The 24,926-nt window shown below is 41.1% G+C and overlaps 2 protein-coding genes across 13 annotated transcripts in view; both read right to left on the minus strand.

Moving 5' to 3' along the window:
• Positions 1 to 16,979, minus strand: CFAP298 (cilia and flagella associated protein 298). Its single transcript, XM_075910798.1, has 7 exons — positions 16,796 to 16,979; positions 15,047 to 15,214; positions 12,628 to 12,695; positions 9,717 to 9,875; positions 6,858 to 6,989; positions 907 to 1,002; positions 1 to 448 (listed from the first exon to the last, which is right to left on the minus strand). Exons 1-7 carry the CDS (start codon positions 16,932 to 16,934, stop codon positions 341 to 343), a joined length of 870 nt encoding a protein of 289 aa, XP_075766913.1. The 5' UTR covers positions 16,935 to 16,979; the 3' UTR covers positions 1 to 340.
• A 3,127-nt stretch (positions 16,980 to 20,106) lies between these two features.
• SYNJ1 (synaptojanin 1) overlaps positions 20,107 to 24,926 on the minus strand; it is a 104,126-nt gene continuing 99,306 nt past the window's right edge. For 8 of the 12 annotated variants that reach the window (XM_075910838.1, XM_075910881.1, XM_075910819.1 and 5 more), the window contains one exon: positions 20,107 to 23,105. In XM_075910838.1, coding sequence (XP_075766953.1) covers positions 22,251 to 23,105 — 855 coding nt within the window. In that variant the 3' untranslated portion in view covers positions 20,107 to 22,250. Of the gene's footprint in view, positions 24,739 to 24,926 lie in introns of all 12 variants that reach the window. The other 4 variants (XM_075910873.1, XM_075910868.1, XM_075910853.1 and 1 more) reach the window with 2 other exon arrangements.

Consider the following 24,926-nt stretch of genomic DNA (forward strand, 5'->3'; position numbering starts at 1 on the left):
TCCATCTTATTAGTTTTTATTAGCTATGAATACTATCTGCAAAATAGTTTTAAAACTTACATTTGCCAGTTACAAACATGTTTAAAAATTGAATTATGAAAATGTACAGTGTGGGATTTACATAGTCATACTACAAGAGCCCTTCTTTAGAAATTAATAGAAATGTGAACTTTTCACAAAAAAAAAATCTCCTCGAGCTTAAAATGAACCTCTACGATGAAATTAGACATTTAAACATTTATCACAAACACTGAGGTTTACTAATGTGCTTGTTATTTACATAACAAGGGTGGGTCGCTTATTTATTTATTTCTATTGAGAAAAGGGTTGTTCGAGAGCTTCATCTTGGTCCCCACTTAATATCTTTTACACCATGAAACTGTCTTTTCAAAGCATGACTGTCTGCCCATTCTGAGTTTAAATAGGAGTCATCATTTTCTTCTAATTTCTGCAAAGAAAATTAATAAAGAAAGCTTTTATGAAATAATTAAAGAGAGACTTTGTTATTTTTGCTTCACTCTATGGCTGTGTCTACACTGGCACCCTTTTCCGTAAAAGGGATGCTAATGAAACACTTCGGAATTGCAAATTCCGCGGGGGATATTTAAATATCCCCGCGGCATTTGCATGAACATGGCTTTCAAGTTGAAAGTAGGAATAAGGGATCTTGTGGAAAAGGGCTTATTTTCCGCAAGATCCCGTCTAGACTGGCGCTTTTCTCCGGCAAAACCCCGAGCCTGAAAAAAGCGGCAGCCACGTTCATGCAAATGCCGCGGGGGATATTTAAATATCCCCCGCGGAATTTGCAATTCCGAAGTGTTTCATTAGCATCCCTTTTACGGAAAAGGGTGCCAGTGTAGACACAGCCTATGTGTTTTTACGCAGCACAGTAAAATCACTTGTTACCTTGAGTTCCTCCTGCCTCCTGTAATAATACAACATCATCTGTTTTTGCTCTTCATTACTAATAACAGGTTCACGTGATGGGGCTCCTTGTCCTTTCTGAAAGTCAATTGATAAAAATTTTTCATGAGGTATGTTCAGTACAGAAAAGCACACAAGAATCTTAAAGTGCAAAGATAACAAAAATATTTCCTCAAATAGTAAGTCTTCTCAAAGTTTGCGGCTTTCTATAAGACAAAATAATCAACATTACGGTTTCACTTAACTGAGAAATATTTCTCTATTTTTGGGGTCCAATCACTCTACTTCTAGGGTCCAATTGTAGAATCAGTTATATTAAAATCAATGGGAGTTGAGAGCTTAAGGATTAGGCCTCTGCCCATTCTATCTATTTGAATTTAAAAATATCTAAAATTTCTACTATAATAGGAATTTAAATCTTTTAGAGTGCTTAATCCTATACTCACTGACATCAATGGACATGGGGAAGTCGGTGGATGTGACATACCTTGACTTTAGCAAAGCTTTTGATACAGTCTCCCACAATATTCTTGACAGCAAGTTAATGAAGTATGGCTAGGATAAATGAACTGTAAGGTGGACAGAAAGCCGGCTAGACTGTTGGGCCCAACAGGTAGTGATCAACAGCTTGATGTCTGGTTGGCGGTTAGTTTCAAGAGGATCGGTTTTGTTCAACATCTTCATTAATGACCTGGATCAGGGGATGGATTGCACCCTTAGCAAGTTTGTGGACGACACTAAGTTAGGGGGAGAGGTAGATACATTGGAGGGTAGGAATAGGGTCCAGAGTGACCTAGACAAATTGGAGGATTGGGCCAAAAAGAAATCTGATGAAGTTCAACAAGGACAAGTGTAGAGTCCTGTACTTGGAATGAAAGAATCCCAAGCACTGTTACAGCCTGGGGACCGACTGGCTAAGTAGCAGTTCAGCAGAAAAGGACCTGGGGATTTCAGTGGATGAGAAGCTGGATATGAGTCAACAGTGTGTCCTTATAGGCAAGAAGGCTAATGGCATATTACTGTGCATTAGGATGAGCATTTCCAGCAGATCTAGAGAAGTAATTATTCCCCTTTATTCAGCACTGGTGAGGCCACATCTGGAGGACTGCATCCAGTTCTGGGTCCCCCACTATAGAAAGGATGTGGACACACTGGCGAGGGTCCAGCAGAGGGCAACCAAAATGATTAGGGGGCTGGAGCACAAGACCTGTGAGGAGAGGCTGAGGGCTATGGGCTTATGTAGTCTGCAGAAGAGTGATGGGGTATTTGATAGCAGCTTTCAACTTCTTGAAGGGAGGTTCCAAAGAGGATGGAGAGAGGCTGTTCTCAGTGGGGAGGGATGGCAGAACAAGGAGCAATGGTCTCAAGTTACAGTGGGGGAGGTCTAGGTTGGATATTAGGAAAAACTATTTCTCTAGGTGGGTGGTGAAGCACTGGAATGGGTCACCCTAGGGAGATGGTGGAATCTCCATCCTTAGAGGTTTTTAAGTCCTGGCTTGACAAAACCCTGGCTAGGATAATTTAGTTGGGGTTGGTCCTACTTTGAGCAGGGGGCTGGACTCGATGACCTCCTGAAGTCTCTTCAAGCCCCAGGATTCTATGATACAAGAGCCACCACCCTGCCCTGCCAGTATGACTGGACCTTGTCTCCTCTCCCACCCGTAGTCTCCTGCAGGATGGGAAAGTAGCACTCTCCTGGCAAGTGGGGAGTGCTGGACGCAGAAGGGCACCACATGAGCTGATGCTCTGCCCCACCACACAACCAAACCCCATCTCCTCTCCGACCCACAGGATCATGCCCTGGCAGGCCCCTTACCATGCCTGCCTTCAAACCGCATGAGTCCAGATGTTCCTGTGAGAACTCTATTGTATACCTGCTGCACGGTGGCAATTTTAAGGCATGCCTTTGGCCTTGCACAGAACACATCTCCATAATCTTTAGAGAGACCTTCACTATATGTTAACAGATTAGGTTTCAAGCTCCACAATATACCTCCCATAATGTGTGTCATTGTAACTTTTCATTACAGTGAGAACAGCAGGGAACTGCGTACTTCCCTAGGTCCAGCAGCTGCTTGGCTCGCACAAATCCGCAGGTGAAAATGAATAAGGGAAGACATGTTTAAATAGCAAATAAGAGTGGAGGAATACACTACTAGAGGAGATGTGCGTAGAGCAGCAGGAAAGGAGAACATGCAGGGAACTGCAAATGCAGCACCAGGAGAAAAAGTCTTGTCATCCCTGATGTCTGTGATGGACTGCATGGCAGCTTTCCAAGAGGTGTACCTCAACAGGCTTCCCCTATCCCTTGCAGAACAACTTTCCCTCTTCACCCAGTTCCATAGCCTCCACATCCAGGGGCACCAGAACACCTGAGGGCAGGGAGGGAAGGCAGTAAAGAACTCAAGAGCAGCCTCACATTCAACCTCAAGTGTGTCGTGAAGTAAAAGGCTCTCCTTTCTGATTCCCTGCCCTCCCTCCCCCACCAAGAATCCCTCCATGGATGCCTCTGTCCCTGCTATGTTCCCTAAATAAAATAATGCATGATTTTTAAACAACAGCCTCTTTATTGCTCATATTCCAGGGGTTGGGTAGGGGATTACAAGCACACACAATGAATGCAGGGGCACCTCACTGAGAGCAAAGTGCATGACTCTCAAAACTCACCTTCATAAAACCTTCTTTCAAAGATTCTAATTTGCACTAGCCTGCACTGCGCTCTCCTTATAGCCTTGGTGTCCAGTTGCTCAAAATCTTTGTCTAGGTACTATGCCTCAGCCGCTCACCTGGCCAGATAACTTGCTCCCTTCTTCTCACAAAGATTATGGAGCACACAGCAGGCTGCCACCACAAAAGGAATGCTGAATTTGCTAAGGTGTAATCTAGTCAGTGGACCCCTAAACTTTCCCTTTAAACACCCAAAAGTATATTCAACCACCATTCTGCACTTGCTCAGCCTGTTTTTGAATTGCTTCTTATTGGAATCCAGGCTGCCCATGTACAGCTTCATGAGCCACAGGAGCAAGGCTGGATCACCAAGGATCACTACTGGCATTTCCACCTCTCCAATTCTAGTTTTCTGGTCTGGGAAAAAAGTTCCAGCTTGCGGTTTTCTGAAGAGGCACGAGTTCCTAAAGATGTGCGCATCATGCACATTTCCTGACCATCTCACGTTGAGGTGAGTTAAATGGCCCTGATAATCCATCAGCACCATCGAGAAGTACCCCTTGCGGTTTATGTACTCCTTGGCAAAGTGATTGGGTACCAATATAGGGATGTGCATTCTATCACTCCACCACTGTTAGGGAACCCCATCATGGCAAACCGAGCAACTATGGCATCCACGTTTCCCAGAGCACTAACCTCCATAGCAGAATGGTATTGATTGCTTTGGCTACTTGTATAACAGCAGCCCCCACTGTAGATTTCCCCACTCCAAATTGATTCTCAACTGACTGGTAGCTGTCTGGCATTGCAAGCTACCACAAGGCAATTGCCACATGCTTCACCACTGCCAGAGCAGGTCTCATTTGGGTTTCCTGTGATTCAGGGTAGGGGAATGCCATTTGCAAAGTTCCATGAAAGTGGCCTTGCAAATTCAGAAGTTTTGCAGCCACTGCTGATTGTCCCATACCTGCAATATTATGCAGTCTCACCAGTCTATACTTGTCTGACAGCACCAGAACCAACATTTCATTGTTTCCAGAAGGTCAAATGCTGGTAGCATTTCCAATTCACTCAACTCAAGGGCTTGTCTGAATAGCATGCCCCTGGAATACCGAGATTTGCCTCAATCTCTTCCTGAAGTGCCATGCATATGCTCTCGACATACTCCATTATTATGCACCCAAGGTAAACATCATTATCATAATGCTTTGATGCACCACAGGATCCACGAGGGGGTCCATACTCACGTGCTTTGGTATCTGCATGGGTAACCAAGGCCAAAAAGGGCATGAAAAAACTGTTTCCTGTCCATCTCAAACTAGGGGGAGAGAGTAGGCAAGTGCATTATGGGACGCTGATAACATGAACCCAAGAACCACATGCTGCACAGTTTTGGTCCCAACGTATACCAGGAGCATAACCTCAAGTGCAAAGTGGCGCATGCACTGTGGAATAGCTACTCATAGTGCATCGTTTTCAAAGTTGACAGCAGTCTCTCTACTGGGGATGCACTACTTTGAACTATGTTGAATTCTTGCACACAGTTGGAACATAGATCCTCAACTTGACATAAATCAGGTGGTAAAATATCAACCTTAATACATTCTATCTTATCTCGTAACGTAGACATGGCCTGAACACTTCAGAAGTAAGAGTTTAAGACAGACCTTTCTCACTTTGTATGTCCTCCTGGAGAAGAAGCAACACACTAAGCATTTATCAGGGATGTAACCCCTCCGAGACAAAAAGGGCTGCTTGAATGATTCATTGAACAGAAAAACTTTTGAACCTTCGAGGCTTTGTTTCAGCCATAAACCTAGAGACCTTCTTGTACTGGGGAAATCCCAAGCACAAATAAATTTTGCCTTAAAAAAAAAAATAAAAAAAAATAAAGAGGGCTGAAGGGTATAAAATAGGGAAAAAATTAAACATTTGTTCTCTCTCTGTCTCTCTCACACCCACATACAAAGTCACACAATGCTCAGAAAAGTAGTACTGATTTCTGTCTAGAGGCCAGTCTGTCACAAGGAACTTAAGAATTCTTGGGTACATTCACCCTATATGACCTCAGCTGTTGAGGATGGGGAGGAGGGAAGGGAGATAGTGGATGGCGTGGGCTTCCAAGGTGCAGGCACAGCCGTAACCGACACTGGTGGCCAAAAAAATCTGACCTTGCACAGGGAATGCACATATATCAGAAACAGAATCCATGAAGACAATTACTTAAAGAACAAATGTTTTATCTCGACTTCCATCAAATAGCAGTTTTTATTTAATTTTTTAGTCTAATGCAAATCTCAATATCTGCAATTTTTGGTTGACCTTTCAAAAGTATATTCTGGGGTTGATGCAGGATTTCACTGCTGACTAAAGGAATTAATAAAAAAGAAGACTTTTGACATTTGAAACCTTTAAGCCAGGGCTACTCAACTTTGGAAGCCCTGGGGGCCATAATGATACTGACAGTACATGCCAAGGGCCGCAACTTAAGTGTGGTTGCATATATACATGCAAAAATATATGCAAATAGCTTCTTTTACACTGACGGACAAGACTACACAACACACAGGCCTGATTTAAGTCAGTTCTGCTGATTTTAATAAAATGCAATAGTTATCAGATTTCCACCTATATGATAGCACTTTTAATGAGCAATGACAGTCCAGAAATGTAACTACTAAAACACATATCAACAGAAAACCATTATATTGACTACTGTTTTGTTTTGGCTCCCACCCGCGGGCTGTGTGCCGCACCCCATGTAAACCCAAACTGCACCATGGGCCACAAACAAATGGGCCGCATGTGGCCCACAGGCTGAGTGTTGAGTAGCCTTGCTTTAAGTCAATCTTGATTTTATATCATTAAGGGCTTGCCTACACTTCCCGGAAGACTGTAGCTCTGGAGGTCGATCTTCTGGCATTCGATTTGATAGGTCTAATAAGGACTGGCTAAATCAAAGGCTGAGGGCACCCCACCAATCCCAGTACTCCTTGCAATCATGAAGAGTAAGGCAAGTTGATGGGAAAAACCTCCCATCAACCTCCTGCTCTGGGGCCACCTCAGAAAAAGAAAATGGATGCACGGTACATCGACTCTAGCTATGCAATTCTTGTAGCTGGAGTTACATATCTTGCACCACTGTAGACCTGGCCTAAAACACAGAGGCTGAAATTAACCAGATCCATTTTCCAGCTCTATTAGAAATGCTCTGCTGTAAAAAAGTCAGTGCTGAATCATATGTAGAAACTGACAGTAATACTCACTTTCTGTATCTTGACAATGATTTTAGTTTTCTCATTTTTTCCTACAAAGTCTGAAAGTTTGTTTGTTCTTTTTAACTCCTTTGCTGCCCACCACAACTGTGCCTCGGACTCTTCGATAACCTCAAGTCCAGCCTACGACAATTATAGTTTGCAAGAAAAAATACAACACTAGTAATTTTTGCATAAAAAGACTATTGCAGCAATCTACTACCACAGTCAGTTTGTAAAATAATCCCTATTTGAGAGTACCAGAAAGGACAGATAATATTTAAACATTCTCTTGGTTTTACACTCTGTCTTTATTAGAAGAAAGTTACTGCTGTATCTGTCTTTCTCTGATCTTCATCTATACTGCCTTGGTTCCTACAAGACAGTATTACCTTACTCAATTCTGATTGCAGTTTTATCTCTCGAAGGGTATGTCTACACTACAAAGTTAATTCAAACTAACAGCCGTTAGTTTGAATTAACTTTAATAGCATCTATACATACAAACCGCTAGTTTGAACTTAATTTGAACTAGCGGAGCGCTTAATTCGAACTAGGTAAACCTCATTCTATGAGGACTAATGCCTAGTTCGAATTAAGTAGCTCGAATTAAGGGCTGTATAGCCACTTAATTCAAACTAGTTGGAGGCTAGCCCTTCCCAGGTTGCCCTGGTGGCCACACTGGGCCAAACCAGGGAAACTCTTCTGCCCTCCTCCCGGCCCCGGAGCCCTTAAAAGGCCATGGTCTGGCTATGGTGCTTATGCCAGTTGCAAGCCTACCAGCACCCAGCTAGCAGACCCTGCACCTGGCACATGATGAGCCAGCCACCCGCTGCCACCCAGCCCTCCGCCTCTTCCCAGGACCAGGCTGGTGGTTCCCAGGAGCCTGCCCGGGGCTGCAAGAGGCGGGCACCCACCTGGTTTAGTGCGGCGATCGTGGACCTCATCGAGGTTTGGGGGAAGCCTCCAACGTCCACAACCTCCGCACTAGGCACAGGAATGCAGCCGTCTAGGGCAGGATAGCTGCCAGCCTGGCCACCAAAGGCCACATGCGAACCCAGGAGCAGGTTTGCATGAAAATCAAGTTGGTCCAGTGAGATCCCCGACCCTGAGCCCTGAGCTTAGAACGTAAGAATGGCCGTACTGGGTCAGACCAAAGGTCCATTTATCCCAGTAGCCTGTCTGCCAACAGTGGCCAACACCAGGTACCCTGGAGGAGATGGACCGAAGACAATGACCAAGCGCTTTTGTCTTGTGCCATCCATCTCCAGCCTTCCACAAACAGAGTCCAGGGACACCATTCCTACCTCCTGGCTAATAGCACTCCATGGACCCAACCTCCATGAATTTACCTAACTTCTCTTATAGAACTCTGTTCTAGTTCTAGCCTTCACAGCCTCATGTGGCAAAGAGTTCCACAGGTTGACTACGTGCTGTGTGAAGAAGAACTTTCGCTTATTAGTTTTAAACCTTCTGTCCGTTCATTTCATTTGGTGTCCTCTAGTCCTTCTATTATGGGAACTAATGAAGAACTTTTCTTTATTCACCCTCTCCACACCAGTCATGCTTTTATAGACCTCTATCCTATCCCCCCTCAGTCTCCTCTTTTCTAAGCTGAAAAGTCCCAGTCTCTTTAGCCTCTCTTCATACGGGACCTGTTCCAAACCCCTAATCATTGTAGTTGCCCTTTTCTGAACCCTTTCTAAGGCCAAAATATCTTTTTTGAGGTGAGGAGACCACATCTGTACACAGTACTGAAGATATGGCATACCATAGTTTTATACTTCCCCTCTTCCTTCTTCCCCTGGCTTCCCCCTTCCAGCTCCCTCCTCCCAGGTTTCCCCCTCCCCTTTCCCACCCTCTCTCTTCCCCTCTCCCGCCTCCTTTTCTCAGTCTCCCCAGAGCTTAATCCCCCCCACCCCGTTTTGTTAAATAAAGAGAGTTTCTATTTTTGAACATGTGTCCTTTATTTTTTACATCAGGAAGGGGGGCTAGGGAAGGGTAAGTGGAAGGAGGTGTGGGGCACAAGCCCCGATGGAGAGGACTGGGGTGGCTCTGCGGGCTCCTCGAGGTGGAAGCTCTCCTTCAGGGCGTCATGGATCCTGACAGCCCCCTGACTCACCCCCCCCCCCCAGATGACAGCCTGCAGCAAGCGCAGCCGGGCTGATGGCCGAGTGCTATGATGTACCCAGTGTGGACACTCAGGGCACTCCAAGTCGGGACTGCTTTGCTGTCCCTCATCGAGGTAGACAAGCAAGTGGGGAACCTTGAGAACTGTCTGTCCCGGGTGGGGGTCGGGTCCGTTTAAGCACAGCCCTCGGCTAGCCTGAGGCAGCAGCTCCACACTCTAAGTCCTAACCTGATGCCCTGCCAGCACTGGTTCCGGCCAGCCTTAACTTCGGTTCAGGGTCATGCTATTTTGAATTAGCAAAATGCTAATTCGAATTAGTTTTTAGGTCTAGATGCACTAATTCGAATTAGCTTAGTTCGAATTAACTAATTCAAATTAAGTTGGTTCGAATTAGTGCTATAGTGTAGACATACCCAAAATGTTTAATTCTCACAACTGGTGTTATAAAAGATATCAGCTATGTAAAATGGACAGCCAAATAAAGTTATGTGAACTCACATCTATATGGGGCAATCCAACTGAATATATGTTTGTTAATCTTATTTTCAATTAATTAATTTATTGATGCTTCATGTACTTTTTAAAAGCTCTAGAGACAAAAATATTTAGAAACCAACAACTAATCAGAACACATGCAAGAAAATCCAATAATCAGTGTTACATACAATTTTCTCCTTTTCTAGGAGCATAACTTGAACTCAGATACAGTATGGTACCCAGCCAAATATGTTACTACATACATGAGTTCCTGACAAGTCTTCTTTGTCTTCAAACTCCATTCTAATTGGATCATGTGGAGGCAATCCCATTGGATAAACAATCATTACAGCTCCTCGGAGCTGGTCCAGTGCATCTTTCACCATCTCCATATTAACACACACATTAGCTTGAACTTGTTTCTGAGATACAGACAAGAGCCATTGTTAAAATTTACACGAAGTAATTCAGTTAGGAGGAAAGCATCTGTTTTGCAATCAGTTCATAATGTTAAACAGTGTGATATTAAATGAAACCAACTGGCCAAAGAGAAACTTTGTTAGAGCAAATCATTCATAGTTTCTCAAATATCCATTAAATGTTGTTAAATGTAATACATAACAGAACTTAAGAACATTTCTGCTGTAGGTGTCTATGGAACACAGGCATTCAAATAAGCCTGCAGATAACTGTAGAAACTGGAGGGAGAAATCTCTTATTTTGACTATTTGTGATTCATGAACAAAAGTTTAAAAAGTAGCAAAATCGAAGTAGGATTAGGGAAGGTGCCCTATAGCCCTGAAACTTCAAATAAAAGAGCACATGCAAATAAGACAAGAATGAGCAATGCAGCTCATATTGGGATTTGTAGCAGCACAGACACTTAATGGCCATATGACTGGAACAGAAGCAAGATGGATGAAAGAATATTTTTTATTGGACTAACTTCTGTTGGCAACCTGAAGAAAAGCACTGTGGAGGCTTGAAAGCTTGTCTCACCCATCAACAGAAGCTGTTCCAGTAAAAGATATTACCTCACCCCCTTTGCCTCTACTATCCTGGGACTGACACCACTCCAACACTGCACACAGCATATCATAGAATAATCACTGAACAGAATCAGCAGCTGAAACAAACTGCCTCAAAGTTTTCAATAAGGGAGTTATAAAAAAGGAGTCCAAAAGAATGGTGCATCCTTGTGAACGTTACTAACCTCATTAGCTGCTAAGTCCAATATATTGCTCCCCAATCTGTAAGACCAAACTTGGTAAGAAAAGTACCATATGGGCTTATTGTCATCATTACGGACTGATAATTTGAAAACAAATTAACCTTCAATCCCAAATAAGTTGAATATACTTTTAGGCACTTAGCTATAAATAAGAGTTTTCATCTTTCATCCAAAAGTAATTCAAAGCACTTCACAAAATATATAAACAATTTCAACGCACTACTTATATGCAGCATCCTCCAGGGTGAAACACAGCAATGCTATGTAATAGTTATGGTCAGGAAATGGAAATATAGTATTCAAATGCAAATTTCACACAGGCATTATTCTAGAGCAGAGACCCAGTTTACAGGGGTCAATTTAGCAAGGGATCCAAAATTACATTTCAGCAATATACTAATAATCTACTTGATATTTAGAAATTATATTCCTAAGAGATCTCATATACAGTAAGACTCCAACTGTCTGGCATCCCAATAGTTCGGCACCAACTGGAACCCGGAAGTGCTCCAGCCAGCCGGACAACTGGAGCTGCTCACGCAGCTTCCCCAAGTCTGCTGCTGCCGCTGCTGAAACTGACCAGCAAGCAGAGCAGCTGGGATGCTGCCCGGTTGGTCCTGCAGCGCTGCCCCTCACCCGCCGCTTGGCAGCACCCCAGTTGCTCTGTCCCACGACTTCCCCAAGTCCGCTGTTGGTCAGTTTCAGCAGCGCTGGCCCCAAACATGGCCAGTGTGAGCCAGTCAGCACCTCTCAGGCTCTGCCTACAAGGTTAAGCAGCCAGCACTTCCCAAAATGCCCCGGAGTTCCTCACATCTCCTCCCTGAGAGCTAGAAAAGTTAACACCCTATACCCATCTGTTCCAGCCAGCCCATCTGCTTATGTCTTTCAGTGCTCACCCCGCCTGGGAGATGCCTCACCGTTGTGGAGCGTGTTCCCAGTGGAGGCCATGTTGAAAGGACCCCACCTGCAGGCTGCGTGTTAAAGCCTGCGTAAACCCAAACCACATTGCGAGCCGCAAACAAATGGGCCACATTCCTGTTAGTAGCCCTACAAGTAGTTGGTAAGCTGAGCAATACCCATGGCTGGCAAGAAGGTGCTATCATATATGACTTGGCACCAGAGAACAAAAAAAAAAAAAAAAACAAAAAAAAATCCACAGGATTCATTAACACTCAAATCTGAATAAATCTGAACAGCATTAATGTTGCTATAGATCTAGAGCAATCTCTAGCCTAAAAGATATATCAATTAGTATATCTATTTTAAAACTTAATGGGACTAGAAAAAGAAATATAAATCCTCATGATTTGCAACATTTCTCAGTCAACTTGTATTTTAGAAGAATTTCAAAAGGAAAAGTATATGACTAAAAAGTCGTTGTTGCATTTATGCTTTGCTGTGGAACAAGTAGTGTGTCAATGAAAATATACAGATATTCTTAAAATGTAACCGAATAACTTATGCCTCAGTCCTGCAAAGACTTGTGCACATGCCTAGTCTGCTGAAATCAATGTTGCTACACATGATTAAATTCAAGCATTTGGATAAGCCTTGAGAGGATCATGGCCCAAATTATCTATGGTATGAAAAAGTGGAAGCATAGAACCGGAAGGGTTCCCTGTGTCATTGAGTCCAATCTCTTGTTACCGTAGCCCCTTCATTTCAATTACTTTAATATTTACTCTATATGCAAAACTACGGCACACTACATGAATGTGCAAAAGGTGTTTTAATCTACACATTTCTGAATATAGTTAATTTTTCACGGGAAAACAAACATTCACTCAAACAATGTATCAATAACAAACAGAAAATGACGAGCATGCAGGTGGAATATAATGTGATTTAGTTATTCAATGCAAAGCTTGAGATACCAGGATTCACTCACTGTTTAATATCTGTACCATATTTTTGATAAATTTAGTGCTACTTTAAAATCTTACCTTAGATATTAGCGCTTTAGCTTCTTCTACTGTCTTTTTTAAAACTTCTTTCATTTTCTCATTTGGAGCTTAAAAACAATATATGAATCTTTAATACAATATATTAACATTTCTTGCTATAAATATCTGCCTAAAAATGCCATCTCTTAGCAAGTAAGCAAGTTAATTTACATGCTACTAAATCATGAATGCAGAAGACGATACTTCTTTTTATTTTATTTATAAATCTATGAATTCATAATCAAGTTTCTTGATTGTACTCTAAACAAGAAACAAAACAACCAAGGGTAAGATTTAGACATGCACCCAGAAGGTCACCTTTGATTGGGCTTTGCCTTTTAAATGGTCTTGATATACTGAATGCAATTTCAAAGAAAAGCTTGACTCCCTTGTATTACTGTTGGCTCATTTTGTACATATTATTTTCATCATTCTATAGGGTGTAAAATTCTGAGCTATATTTTAATGGGAACTACAGCTTTAAATATATTGAGCTGGAATGTTAAATGTGGTTACATGAATACAAATGCCAAAGGGATAGCCATGTTAGTCAATTTCAGCAAAAACAACAAGGCATCTTAAAGACTAACACACTGATATATCTATAAGTTTTCATGGGCTGGAGCTTACTTTGTCAGGTGTGTTGTTGTTTTTGATTGCATGAATATAACTTTCAAAAATTAGAAAAAGAAGAAAATAGAAACTAGCAGGCCTTCCTCCTTCTGCTAAGGTAATTACTAGTGTTGGGCTCAGAAACTAAAAATAGGAAACAGTCTCTTCTGTGATCTCGCCTTCGCAGTGAGAAAGAGAAGGAAGCTGCCTGATTTCAAAGAAGATAAGGTGAGAGACAAGTAGAGAGACAGAGGGAAGAGAAGTCTCAGAGGCATAGTTGTGTTAGTCTGTAACTTTAAAAATAACAAGTAGTCCTGTGGCACCTTAGAGACTAACAAAAATATACAGAATCATGAGCTTTGTGGGTTGTTCCCACAAAAGCTTGATTCTATATATTTTTGTTAAGAGCTACTCAACTTTGGAAGCCCCGGGGAACACGACGATACTCACAGCACATGCTGAAGGCCTCAAATGAAGTGTGGTTGCATATACATGCAAACAGCTTCTTTCACACTGATGGGCATGAATACCAAGATTAAGCCTTAAGCCGCAGCACTGGACCCAAACGTGGCCAGTGTGAGCCAGTCAGCACCTCTTAAGCTCTGCCCACAAGGCTAAGCAGCCAGGACCTCTCACAATGCCCTGGTGCTCCTGGCATCTGCTCTCCTAGAAACACCAACATCCTGTACCAATCTGTTCCAGCCAGCCCATCCGCTTGCGTCTTTCAATTCTCATCCCACTTGGGAGATGCCTCACTGTTGTGGAGCGTGTAACCACTGGAGGCCACGTTCAAAGGATCCCACCTCTGGGTCATTGTTGAGCCCTGCTTAAACCCAAACCGCACCGTGGGCCACAAACAAACAGGCTGCGGGCCACACGTGGTCCGTGGCCTGCGTGTTGAGTAGCTCTGCTAAGATGTCACAGGATGACTTATTTTTAGAGAGGGAGAAGCTTAAATAAGGCCTGAAGCCATCTAATGAATGAGGAGAAGAATACATTTCAAATACCTAGTCATGAACTAAATAAGGCTTGGGTCCTGTATAAAAAACACTGTGTTACGTTATTTATAAGGGTACATCTACACTGCATGGTTATTTCAGGATACCAGAAGTATCCCAAAATAGCTACTCCATGTCTACACAAGTTGCCTGTTATTTCAAAATATTTTTTGAAATAACAAGCAATTTCACTATCTCAGGAAACCTCATTGCACGAGGGTTAAGGGATGGCTCGAAATAGTTCATTTTCAAAATTTGGCGCTGGGTAGATACGCCAAATTTCAAAATAAGCTATTTTGAAATAAGATATGCAATTTGCATAACTGCATATCTTATTTTGATTTTAAGGTACTGTGTAGATGCATCCAAACCATATTCAGGGATTGAATAACTGCTGCACACAGTCAACCTTAATTCTGAAATGTCCTAATTTTTTAGTATTTGAATTCACAATCTTATTGCTCTTTTAACAAGGATAAAAGAGTAGCCAAGATGTGGCAAGTCTAATTTATTGAAATTGCAGACAGACAAACAGTTTCTCTGAGCTTAACTGCTGCCACATACACTTAAATGAGCCTTTTAAAATCTCCATTTATACATAACTTTATAATTACTTACTTTACAGGAAATGGACTATCAGATATTCCAACTGGTATAATTTTAACTCGTTATTTCTCTCATTTAAGAGTTTTGAGATTAAATGAGAGGTTTGTCATTATGAAATTCAACAGCATTTAGTCAAAATATCAAATAATTTTAAGTTCCTCATGAAGTCACATCTTAGTTATGCATGTTTACGATGTGTTTACCATGTCCATTCCTTCGTCCAATTTCATCCTTTTTAAAGACACTTCCACCACTTGGTACACATTTATGTGCCCATTCATCCTTCAATTTCAAATCTTCAATTTGTTCATCTGTCAGTCCTTGCATATTAGGAGGCAAGAAGACACCATGTTCTGCCAGCTCCTCCATTTCTTAAAAAAAAAAAAAACCAAGGTCAGAGTATAGAAGCAAAAAACGACGTTACTTTGAAGGCACTCATTTGAACAACATGCACCTATCATAAATTTTTCATGATACTCCACTACAAAAACTTTGTAGATGAAAGGTCACCAAATCTTTATTGCTAGATTTCTGTTTTTTAAAGAGCTGCAAAGACGAAATTTTGTAAGTACATATACATTAGTGCCACCTGCTGTTTTGCTACCACCACCTTTTTCTATGGATAACTCCTAAATCTTCTTTGTTTAATTTAACATTTCAAATGTGTTTAACTATTAAAAAAAAGAAGCACAACAATACTTTACCATATACAGTTTAATAATAAAAACGTTTGAATGGAAAACAATGGCTGTTGTAATCTATGAAGGAAGAGAAGATAAAACACCAATGTACTGGCATTTGTTTTTTGCCAACATTTAGACTTTGTGCTTCCGGAAAATGTAGTTGCATTTTGATATCCTGAGTTATAAATTGAAATGCTGTTTCTGCATTAAGTCAGGTCTAAGAAGTTTTGAGAACTGTTTTAATGATCTGTAAAACAACATGAGGTATCAAAATAATGTAAGTTGAAATAAACAAAAATGTTTTAACTCTACTCTGAAATAGGCAAAAAGCAACCCAGACCTGTGACTGACAAAAGAAGCGACAATTCTTGATTATGCCAGCTAAAAGGAACACATACAAATACGTACAAGTGCTGATTCAGACGCTAGAAGTGAGGAAAGCACATGACTGATGTTTCATTCAGAAGCATAGGTGACAAAGATAAATGAAACTACTTGATCCTCTGCCCTGGCTAAAGCATCAGCAGCAGTGACTGCCATATAGGGTCTCTTTTTGTGCTTCATTTCTCCATTAATTTAAGAGAAAAAGGACTGCTCAAAGAACAGAGTGTTAGTCTGAGATTTGGAAGACCCAGGCTCAATTTTTTGGATTTTTTTTGTTTGAAAAAAAACAAAACAAAGCATAAATTCTGAATCAGGATGAAACATCAAAAAATGCATGAATGAATGTATGCACATATACATACATAAATCCAGGATAGCTCTGGGGTCAAAGAAGCTGCCTCTCCACTTCCAAAGCTATGAAGGAAACTAAGCCTTTGATTTTCAGCAAAACTGACATTTTCCTGTCAAAAATTTCAGTTTTAGAAAAGCATGTATTTTTTGTTTGAAAACCATTCTGATGAAAAATGTTGATCAGCTCTACTTCAGTTCCCAGTTGTACCACTGGCTTCCCTGTGCTCCAGAGTCTGATGCTCTATACTTGAGTTCGCTGGAGATCCCACTACACCACCCAACCTTTGGCAGGTCCCTTGTGCTACCTTCCTAATGCTGGAGCCAGCTTCATCCCTGGGGCATCCTTATCCTCCTAAGTTGCCCAGGGCAACTAACTCTCTCTATGGTTCAGTTCCCCAACCATGAGATAAGGACGGAAGTACTTGGCTACTGCACATTAACTAGGAAGCTTTCAGGTACTGTGGTAATGGGGCCACATCCGTACAACAGACAGAATTCCTGGTCACTTGTCTGGTATATGGCTCTGGCTAGTACCTGAGCAAATACGCTGCACTTTGAGCCTGCTATTGTAGATCCTGGCAACCTGCTGGGTTAAGTCTTCCATAGAGATGCTGCATGTTGTTTCCAGCAGGAATTGGCTCTCGTCGCCCCGCTTCACGTGGAGCTGAACCATCTCTGCAGACACAGTTCCCTGTCAGACCAGAGAGAAAGAGAGTGAGAGATCTGGGGGCACAGGCACTGCGACGCTCCCCACCTTGCAGCAAGGGACAAGCAACTTCCCTTCGCAGAGCGGAGTGGGAGGAGGAGGGGCCGGGAAATCCTGTCGCGCTCAGGCACCGGGGTGTGTGTATGGGGGGGGGGGGGGGGGGGGGGGAGTGGAGGCCTGTGGGGCGAACGGGGGGGGGCATACAGGGATGGGGGGAGGGGCGCGCCACTTTACGGTGCAGGGGAGGGGGCTGCGCCTCCCCGCCGCCTCACCCGTCTCGGGGGTCGCTGCGCAGCAGCACGAGCCGGCGGTTGCGTCAGAAGCAGCCGCCCCTCAGAATTGCAGCCTTAGGGTTTACTGAGCATGCGCACTACCTGGGCCGGTGCCCGATCCCAGAGCCCCCCGCGAAAGGCCGGGCTGCAGCCCCCCCCCCCGCCCGCGCCGCCGCGTCCCTGGAAACCAACCGTCGCGAAGGGGGAGGGGCGGTGCTTAGATCCCGTCAGGCCACATCCCGGGAGCCTCCGCGAATGGCCCCAGGTCGCCCCGCGCCTGCAGCACGTGACTAAATACATGAAGCGCGCAGCAAATGCCTCCCGCTCTGCTGTGTTTGCGCTTGGCACGCGGGGCGGGGCCCATGCAGCGCAGGCTAGAGGAGACACTGGCTAAGTTAAAGCCTCCTCGGTTCATCTTGGCTGCGGGACCAGCTCTTGGGAACGTGTCATGTTTTGTGTGAGCCTGGGTGTAGCCAAAGGGCCCAGGAAAGTTGGGTCCTTGGTGAACAAGCAGCTCAGCTTGAAAAACTAGTAAAGAAATCAGAGGGCAAGGGAAAAAAGACATTGTAAGTTGCCGATACTGCACTGGCACAGCCAAACAGGCCTCCGCAGTGCTGTGAGCGGATGGAACCACCATCGTTTTGTGCACCCATAGCTTCTCTGGGCAAAGGGACACGGTGTTCAAAATGTGACTACAGCAAGGGTTGGAGAAGCAATGGAGTTGACTGGGCCTTTTGCGGCACCTACCATATTCTGAGAACTGTCAGGAGTGTGGCCACCACTATTTTAACAGCAGCACTACCAATAGTGGAATGACTGGTGTATACCAAGCCACTGACATTTTTGCTTCTCTGTGGAGTATGCGATGACTGTGGTGAAGAAATACCAGAGTTCTGGCGACAGTAGGCTACTGACTACTGCAGTAGGCCAACAGTGCAACAAGTGTGAATATAAAACCTTGTGATACCATTTTTTTTTTGATTTTTTAAAAATAAAAGATGTCAGCTTTTTAAAAAAATGGCAGAAAGAAGCCCAGACAGCACGGTATTGGTAATATTCAGGAGGGTAAGTTCAGGGCTGTCTTTTTCCAGACATGTGTATTATGAGTGTTACCCTGTGTCTGCTGGGCAGATGTCAGAAGTTGCCTCAGTACATAGAAAGGAATATAACCCTGGCCTAACAATATAGCACATCTCAAAGTGCCCAAAACACAATCACTTTGGATAACTGCAGCCATCACTAGTGTACAACAGCAAACCTCAGGCTGGCTATAGCAGGGATCAATGTGCATTCACTGTGAATAGGGGATCTTGGTGGGAAAAATACCTACTTTGTAGAAAAAACACACTCCACGGCTGTGTCTAGACTAGCAAGTCTTTCCGCAAAAGCAGCTGCTTTTGCAGAAAAACTTGCCAGCTGTCTACACTGGCCGCTTGAATTTCCACAAGACCACTGATGATCTCATGTAAGAAATAGTGTGCTGCTCCCGTTCGGGCAAAAGCTTTTGCGCAAAAGGGCCAGTGTAGACAGCTTAGATTTGTTTTGTGCAAAAAAGCCCTGATCGCGAAAATGGTGATCGGGGCTTTTTGCGCAAAGTGCGTCTAGATTGGCACGGACGCTTTTCTGCAAAAAGTGCTTTTGCGGAAAAGCGTCCGTGCCAATCTAGATGCTTTTTTCCGCAAATGCTTTTAACGGAAAACTTTTCCGTTAAAAGCATTTGCAGAAAATCATGCCAGTCTAGACGTTGCCCACATGAAATAGCTGCACTTCTAACATAATATACTAAATCTGAGAGAGGGGGCCTGTCTGATCGAAGATCATTGCAAATTGGGCACTTACATTATACTTCCACCTCTGTTATATTCAATAAAAAGCAATTCACCATGTACCGTGACAATTATCTAAATGTAAAAAATGTGATTAAGATTCTGCAAAAGCTACAAGTTTTAAAAGGACATCACTATTCAGAAAAGTAGATTTTAGGGTTACCAATTCAATTTGAATGGGAAATGTAAGAATGATTTAATGGTAAAGGAGTCATTTAGTGAGGACAGTGGCTGATTCCTCCTGATTGAAAAGTAGAAGTAACAGCAGCAATGGAAGCTGCCTATCTTCTGGCTCAGGTTAAAAAGCAGCAGCAGCAGGAGGGATTGCTGTGGCTTTCTCTACACTACACAGAAGGTTGAAGTAAGATACACATATTACATTGCGGTTCCGTGCCTTCCACACAGTGGGAGGCTGATGGGAGCAAACACTCCCGTTGGCTTTCATTACTCTGTAAGGAGCAGGAGTACCATTGCTGACAGGGATGCCCTTTGAGTTCAGTCTAGCATGCCTATACTAGACCCATTAAATCAAACCCCAGAATATCGACCATGGTAGCAATAAATACCATTTAATTCAGGAAAGTCTTGTGGTTATGGTGCTAGCTTGGGACTGTGGAGACTGGAAGCCTGTCTTCACGTACAGCGCTAGCCCAGGATAGCTACACCATTATAGTGCTTTAGTGAAGATACTACTACGCCAATGGGAGGGCTTCTCTCATTGGGGTAGTTTATCATACCCCTGGGCAATATTGTTACACCAATATAAGTCTGTAGTGTAGACCTGGCCTGAGAGCCAACTTTGCTTTGCCTCAGACTTTGTGACATCGTGGTAGAATAATTTACTCTGAGCCGCTGTTCTCCAATTGTGAAATGAAGATAAAAGTATCTTCCTACTTCACAAGGGTAGAATTGTGAGAATAAAAGCATTATAGATCAGAAGACCTATACCATGATAATAGGGACAAGTGAGCACCTAAAATAAGAAAGAATAAAGATAAACTGCTTAAAGAGAGAAATAATACATCACTGCATTTCACGGGATAAGTACGGAATGTTGTATGCCACCAACTTTTAATACTGCAGTTTTGTAAAATATACAGTCAAATATTGTGTGCCACAAGCAATCAAATTGTTAAACATTGACAGCAATTTACTACAGGGAACACAAGTCATGAAAATATGTTTAAGCATTTTTAATTCTCAGTATTTTAGTACTGCTAGTAATTATTTCCAGTAATATATCATACAGTGGTTAGCTATTTTTACTATATCTTTTAGCATCTTTTGTGCAGTATTTTGCCATACTCCTTAATCCCATAAGTGTTGAAGTGCTGCATATTAAGTACATTTTAGACAGCAGTTTGTAAGCACTATAAATATTCATCAAGAACATATTTATCACAGAACTGCTATTTGCACAAGTTTACAAAACAAAATTGTTTTGCTAATGTAAGACTGCATACCTAAACCACCAATCACATAGATGTTAATAGCCACAGTTTTTAAACTAGTTAATTCACATATTGAAGCACAAAGTTTATCACAGGTACTGTATTTAAAATTTACAAGAAATTTTTAATGACCTGAACAGAAAAAAAGCACAATATAAAACTCACTACAGTAACTTCTGTCCAACAGTATCCCCTAATTATACAGTTAAAGGAAGAGTGGATTTTGTTAATGAAATATTTTCTTAGTATTGGAGAATTTAGGAGTAGTATCATCATTATGTTCTTTTGCTTCTATAAATATGCTATTAAACTATGACTCACTTACAAATGTTGCAAAACTAGCATAATTTGTTTGCTGATAAGCCAATAAGTGCAGGTATGTATGGTGTCTCACTTCCAATATCTCTCTAACATTTTGATACATTTCATTTTTGATGAATGTACACAACTTTTATATAAGAAGTCATGTTATAAAAGATACTGTGAATTTTCAGGAATATTACCATTTCTTTAGCATATGTAAGTGCTGCTAAAGAAATCAGTTATTTTAAATTGTTTCAAGATACCAAAAATAGCACATTTTATGCAAATACTGTGAACTTCAGAAAACCATAGAAACAGGATCAGCTGCATGTCTACAGTATCCTATGCAAAAAGATGTAGCCTCCACTGACTTCAAAGCAGCATCACATGTGGTGTTTACAGTTTCTGAGGGAAGAATGATGATTTAGAGCACGCAGAAGGCTGACAAACAGTATCATTTAGTTCTGTGGGTTGCTGCTCTCCTGCTTTCTCTGCTGAAGGCAAGCATTTGAAAATATAGCAGCTAGCAGAAACTGGGGAAATGGTGCCTAAAGCACACCCCAAAAGACATTGCACATTTGCTCATTTCCTCACCCAGATCTCTATAGAGCACAAGAAACTTTTTTGGGAGGACTGACACCATGATGAGATCGTGGGAGAGAATATAACAGATACATTGCTCTCCATTGTGGAAGCCTCTTTTTAAAAAAATCAAAGCAAAAAAGATGAAAAATTGAATGTATTTTTAATGAATAGAAAGACTTTTTTGTAATATCAGTAGTTTCTAATTTCTGGGGGGAGGGAACCTTTAAGAGGGATGAATAAATGAAGTTGAACACTAAATAGCTGTGTCACAAAAGTTAATTAATGCATGAGGTCTTGTTGGTATTTTGAAAGTAACTATTTTAGTTTGTGCCTTAAATTTAAATATAATTAAGCCATACAAATCTCTGTAACCTCTCATACAAGTTACTTTCTAAATAGTACCTGTCCACATTCAACATTCTGATTAAACTTTGACTGATCTTTGGTAATCACTTATAAATATCAGTTACCAAACAGTAAAAAGGGAATGGAAGGGTCTAACAGCTGGAAGTCTCTTGAATATTTTGAAATTCCTCTGAGGAGAACACAAATAAAAGTGCTTCAAACAAAAAACTAATTTCCAAGAGTGTTATACATTCTATTAGGATTATTAACTAATCCATTCAATATGACTATACCTAAATTTATAGTAATTGTGGACAACTCTTTTATGCGCTACCAAATATACACATTCAAAATTTGTACACAAAACAGTGGTTGTTATGAACAGAATTAAGATTCAGTGCATATGACAATGAATTATTGCACACAGAATAACCTCAATGCCCAATTATTCTTTTGGATGCACCTAGTAGCAAACCTAAAATCTCTTGTATTTTAGCATGTCTACCTTTCTGTAAAATCTTGTGTTGGTGACACTGTGTGTGTCAACGAGGCAAAAGGATCTGCAGGAGATATGGTGTGGATTGTTCTTGATGGTATAGGAGGTGCAGGTGGTCTTCTTGATGGCAGCGTACAGAAGGAATCAGTAGAATTCCAGTCATTATCAAAGGAAAAGTCTGAACCAGGAAATATATTTGGTTCAGTGCCCACTAAATCTGGAAAACCAGTACGTTTCCTGGAACTGACTCTTTTGAATTCTGTAACATGATCAGAGGACGTCTTTAGTTTTATACGAAAATCTTCCTCTTCCTCAAATGTTACCCATCCTTTTGGTTTTGCATTTTCTACCACTGAAGATTTATTTTGCAAACAAAAATTGTCCTCAAAAGCACTGACAGAGAATGTAGGCTTGCCTTTATTAGGATTTGGAGGATTTAGAGAAGGGAGAAGGCTATAAGCAGCAGGTCCTTCTATTAAAAGCTGTGAAGTTACTTCAGGTTCTTGGATTTCAGTTCTAAATGGATTTCCAGCATTAATAGTTCTTTCAGTGAAAGGATTTGTGCTGTTCAGTTTGGTAACCAATGAATTTGGAGAGCTGCGGATATGTTCCTGGGATTTGCTATAGGCTGGAACAGGAGGCATTGCTGACGTGCAATTTACAGTATTCAAAATGTTAACATTGCTTTGTGCTGCAGAAGGCAACCAAATCATCTCCTTTTGGTTTAAAGTTGGAACAGGTGATGTTCGAACAGATGTCTGAACCTTTGATGCAGCAAGCAGATTAAATGACAGATCTTCAAAAGGGTCATTGTTTAACTGTGTTTCAAGTTTAATGCCATTGACTCCATTTGCTTTAGTCTGTAAAGAAAACAAGGTGTTCAGTAATAGCACTGCAGTTTGGCTTTTAAGATCCTGACTTTTTTCATTTCTTATTGTTTCGGTACCAAGAATAGAATTTTTGGGACTTACACAGAACCCTCATTGCAGTTTAATTTATACAGTGTACACATAGTAATGATGATTATTTGTTTTCTAGGCAACATTCTTTTAAAAATCCCATTTGCTAAGTGCACAAAGACAAATACTTCCATAGCTATTATAAATATGAAAATGTTTCTCTTATTTACTAATACAAGTTGAATACATTTCATGCAACTATCTGAATCGAAGCACTACTGTACACCACATTTAATAAATAATAATTACTCTTTAGCAAGAACTGGGGGCAAATATGGCATATTCTTAACAACTGACAGCATAGAAAATGTGTTAAGTGCATTGGAGTTATTGTTCACTCAATTTATAAAATGGGTCAATATTTAAGTATCACAATGAATGAAAAATTAATTAATGTATATTTTACTTAGAAAGACTAAGTTAAGGCACTTGTTACTCTGCATATGAATTGATGATCACCAGCCTTTCAACACCACCCGAAAATTCATTTTAAAATTACAAAATATCATTGTTTAGAATATGACCAACGAAAATTTCTCCATACAACTCCCTCATCTTTTAAAAACTTACAAAAAATTCTGCTTTTATAATTTCCTTGGGTGACCAAGTGTCTACAATATAATTTTGACATTCTCTAACAGTATCTAAAAAAGTTCCAAATATAAGATTTGTTAAATTAATCATTTTGCTTATTATTGATAGTTTTATGCTCCATAATCAACTAAAGTGAAGGAATTATGTTTAAGGTAAAATCTGTGTCAAGATTCTCAAATTCATAAGCAATGAATGAATTAGGTTTTACCCATGAAAGCTCATAATATAATATATTTGTTAGTCTCTAAGTGCTACAGGATTGCTCATTGTTTATAAGATAAATGCAAGTCAACTAGTCTGCTTGAGTCCCCTGTTGAGTAGGCAAGTAATTTCAATGTATGCTGCCCAAAAACTACTACGACACCACAATTACTCTTTCATTTTAACTAGAAATATTTAAACAATATTTGGCCTGATAGGTCTTCAAAACAAAGTCTTTTCTTTCACTGATTCTCACATAAGGACTGAATTTTATATATTGAGGCAAGGAGTATATTTTACTTCCAAGGAAAACAGCTACTTTACTGCTTGAACTTTGAAAAGGTAAAATCTGGTCTCATGAAGAAACTTTCAGAAAGCTGCATTGAGCCTAAATTTGAGGTAATGGTACATATTACTTCTAAGATCTATTTTGTTTTACAAAATAAATGAGCTATGTAAAGCTTTAATTGATTTATAAAAACGATGAAATCAAATTTTCACTCCAGTGCTAACAAAGAAGAGACTCCTTCTGTCAATATTCATCTACTAAGAAAGGAAAAAGCAAACTTTATGGCATGATAGTTATTTTAGTAATGTGGACAAGTGGTTTTTAATATGGATGAGGCTGCAGATGTATGAAGCAAAAGAAGAATCATACATCTTTTCTGCTAGAGGAGATGGAGATCACATATAAGATTGGTAAGTAGTTAGGTACCTGTTACCCTGATGGTTGCTCCTGCTTGTGAAAGGAAGAAAAAAAAAAGACATCAAAGGAAAAAATTAGAGGGAAAATACAAGGTACCTCACCATCAACCCCAATAATCCTTATTATCCAAAATATTTTAAATACTATAGTACATGTGATGAAAAATATGTCTGACGTTATGTATACAACAGATAGAAGAAAAGAGTATCAGTGGATTTAAA

The sequence above is a fragment of the Pelodiscus sinensis genome, chromosome 1 (genome assembly GCF_049634645.1).
Source record: "Pelodiscus sinensis isolate JC-2024 chromosome 1, ASM4963464v1, whole genome shotgun sequence".
Classification (NCBI taxonomy): Eukaryota; Metazoa; Chordata; order Testudines; family Trionychidae; genus Pelodiscus; species Pelodiscus sinensis.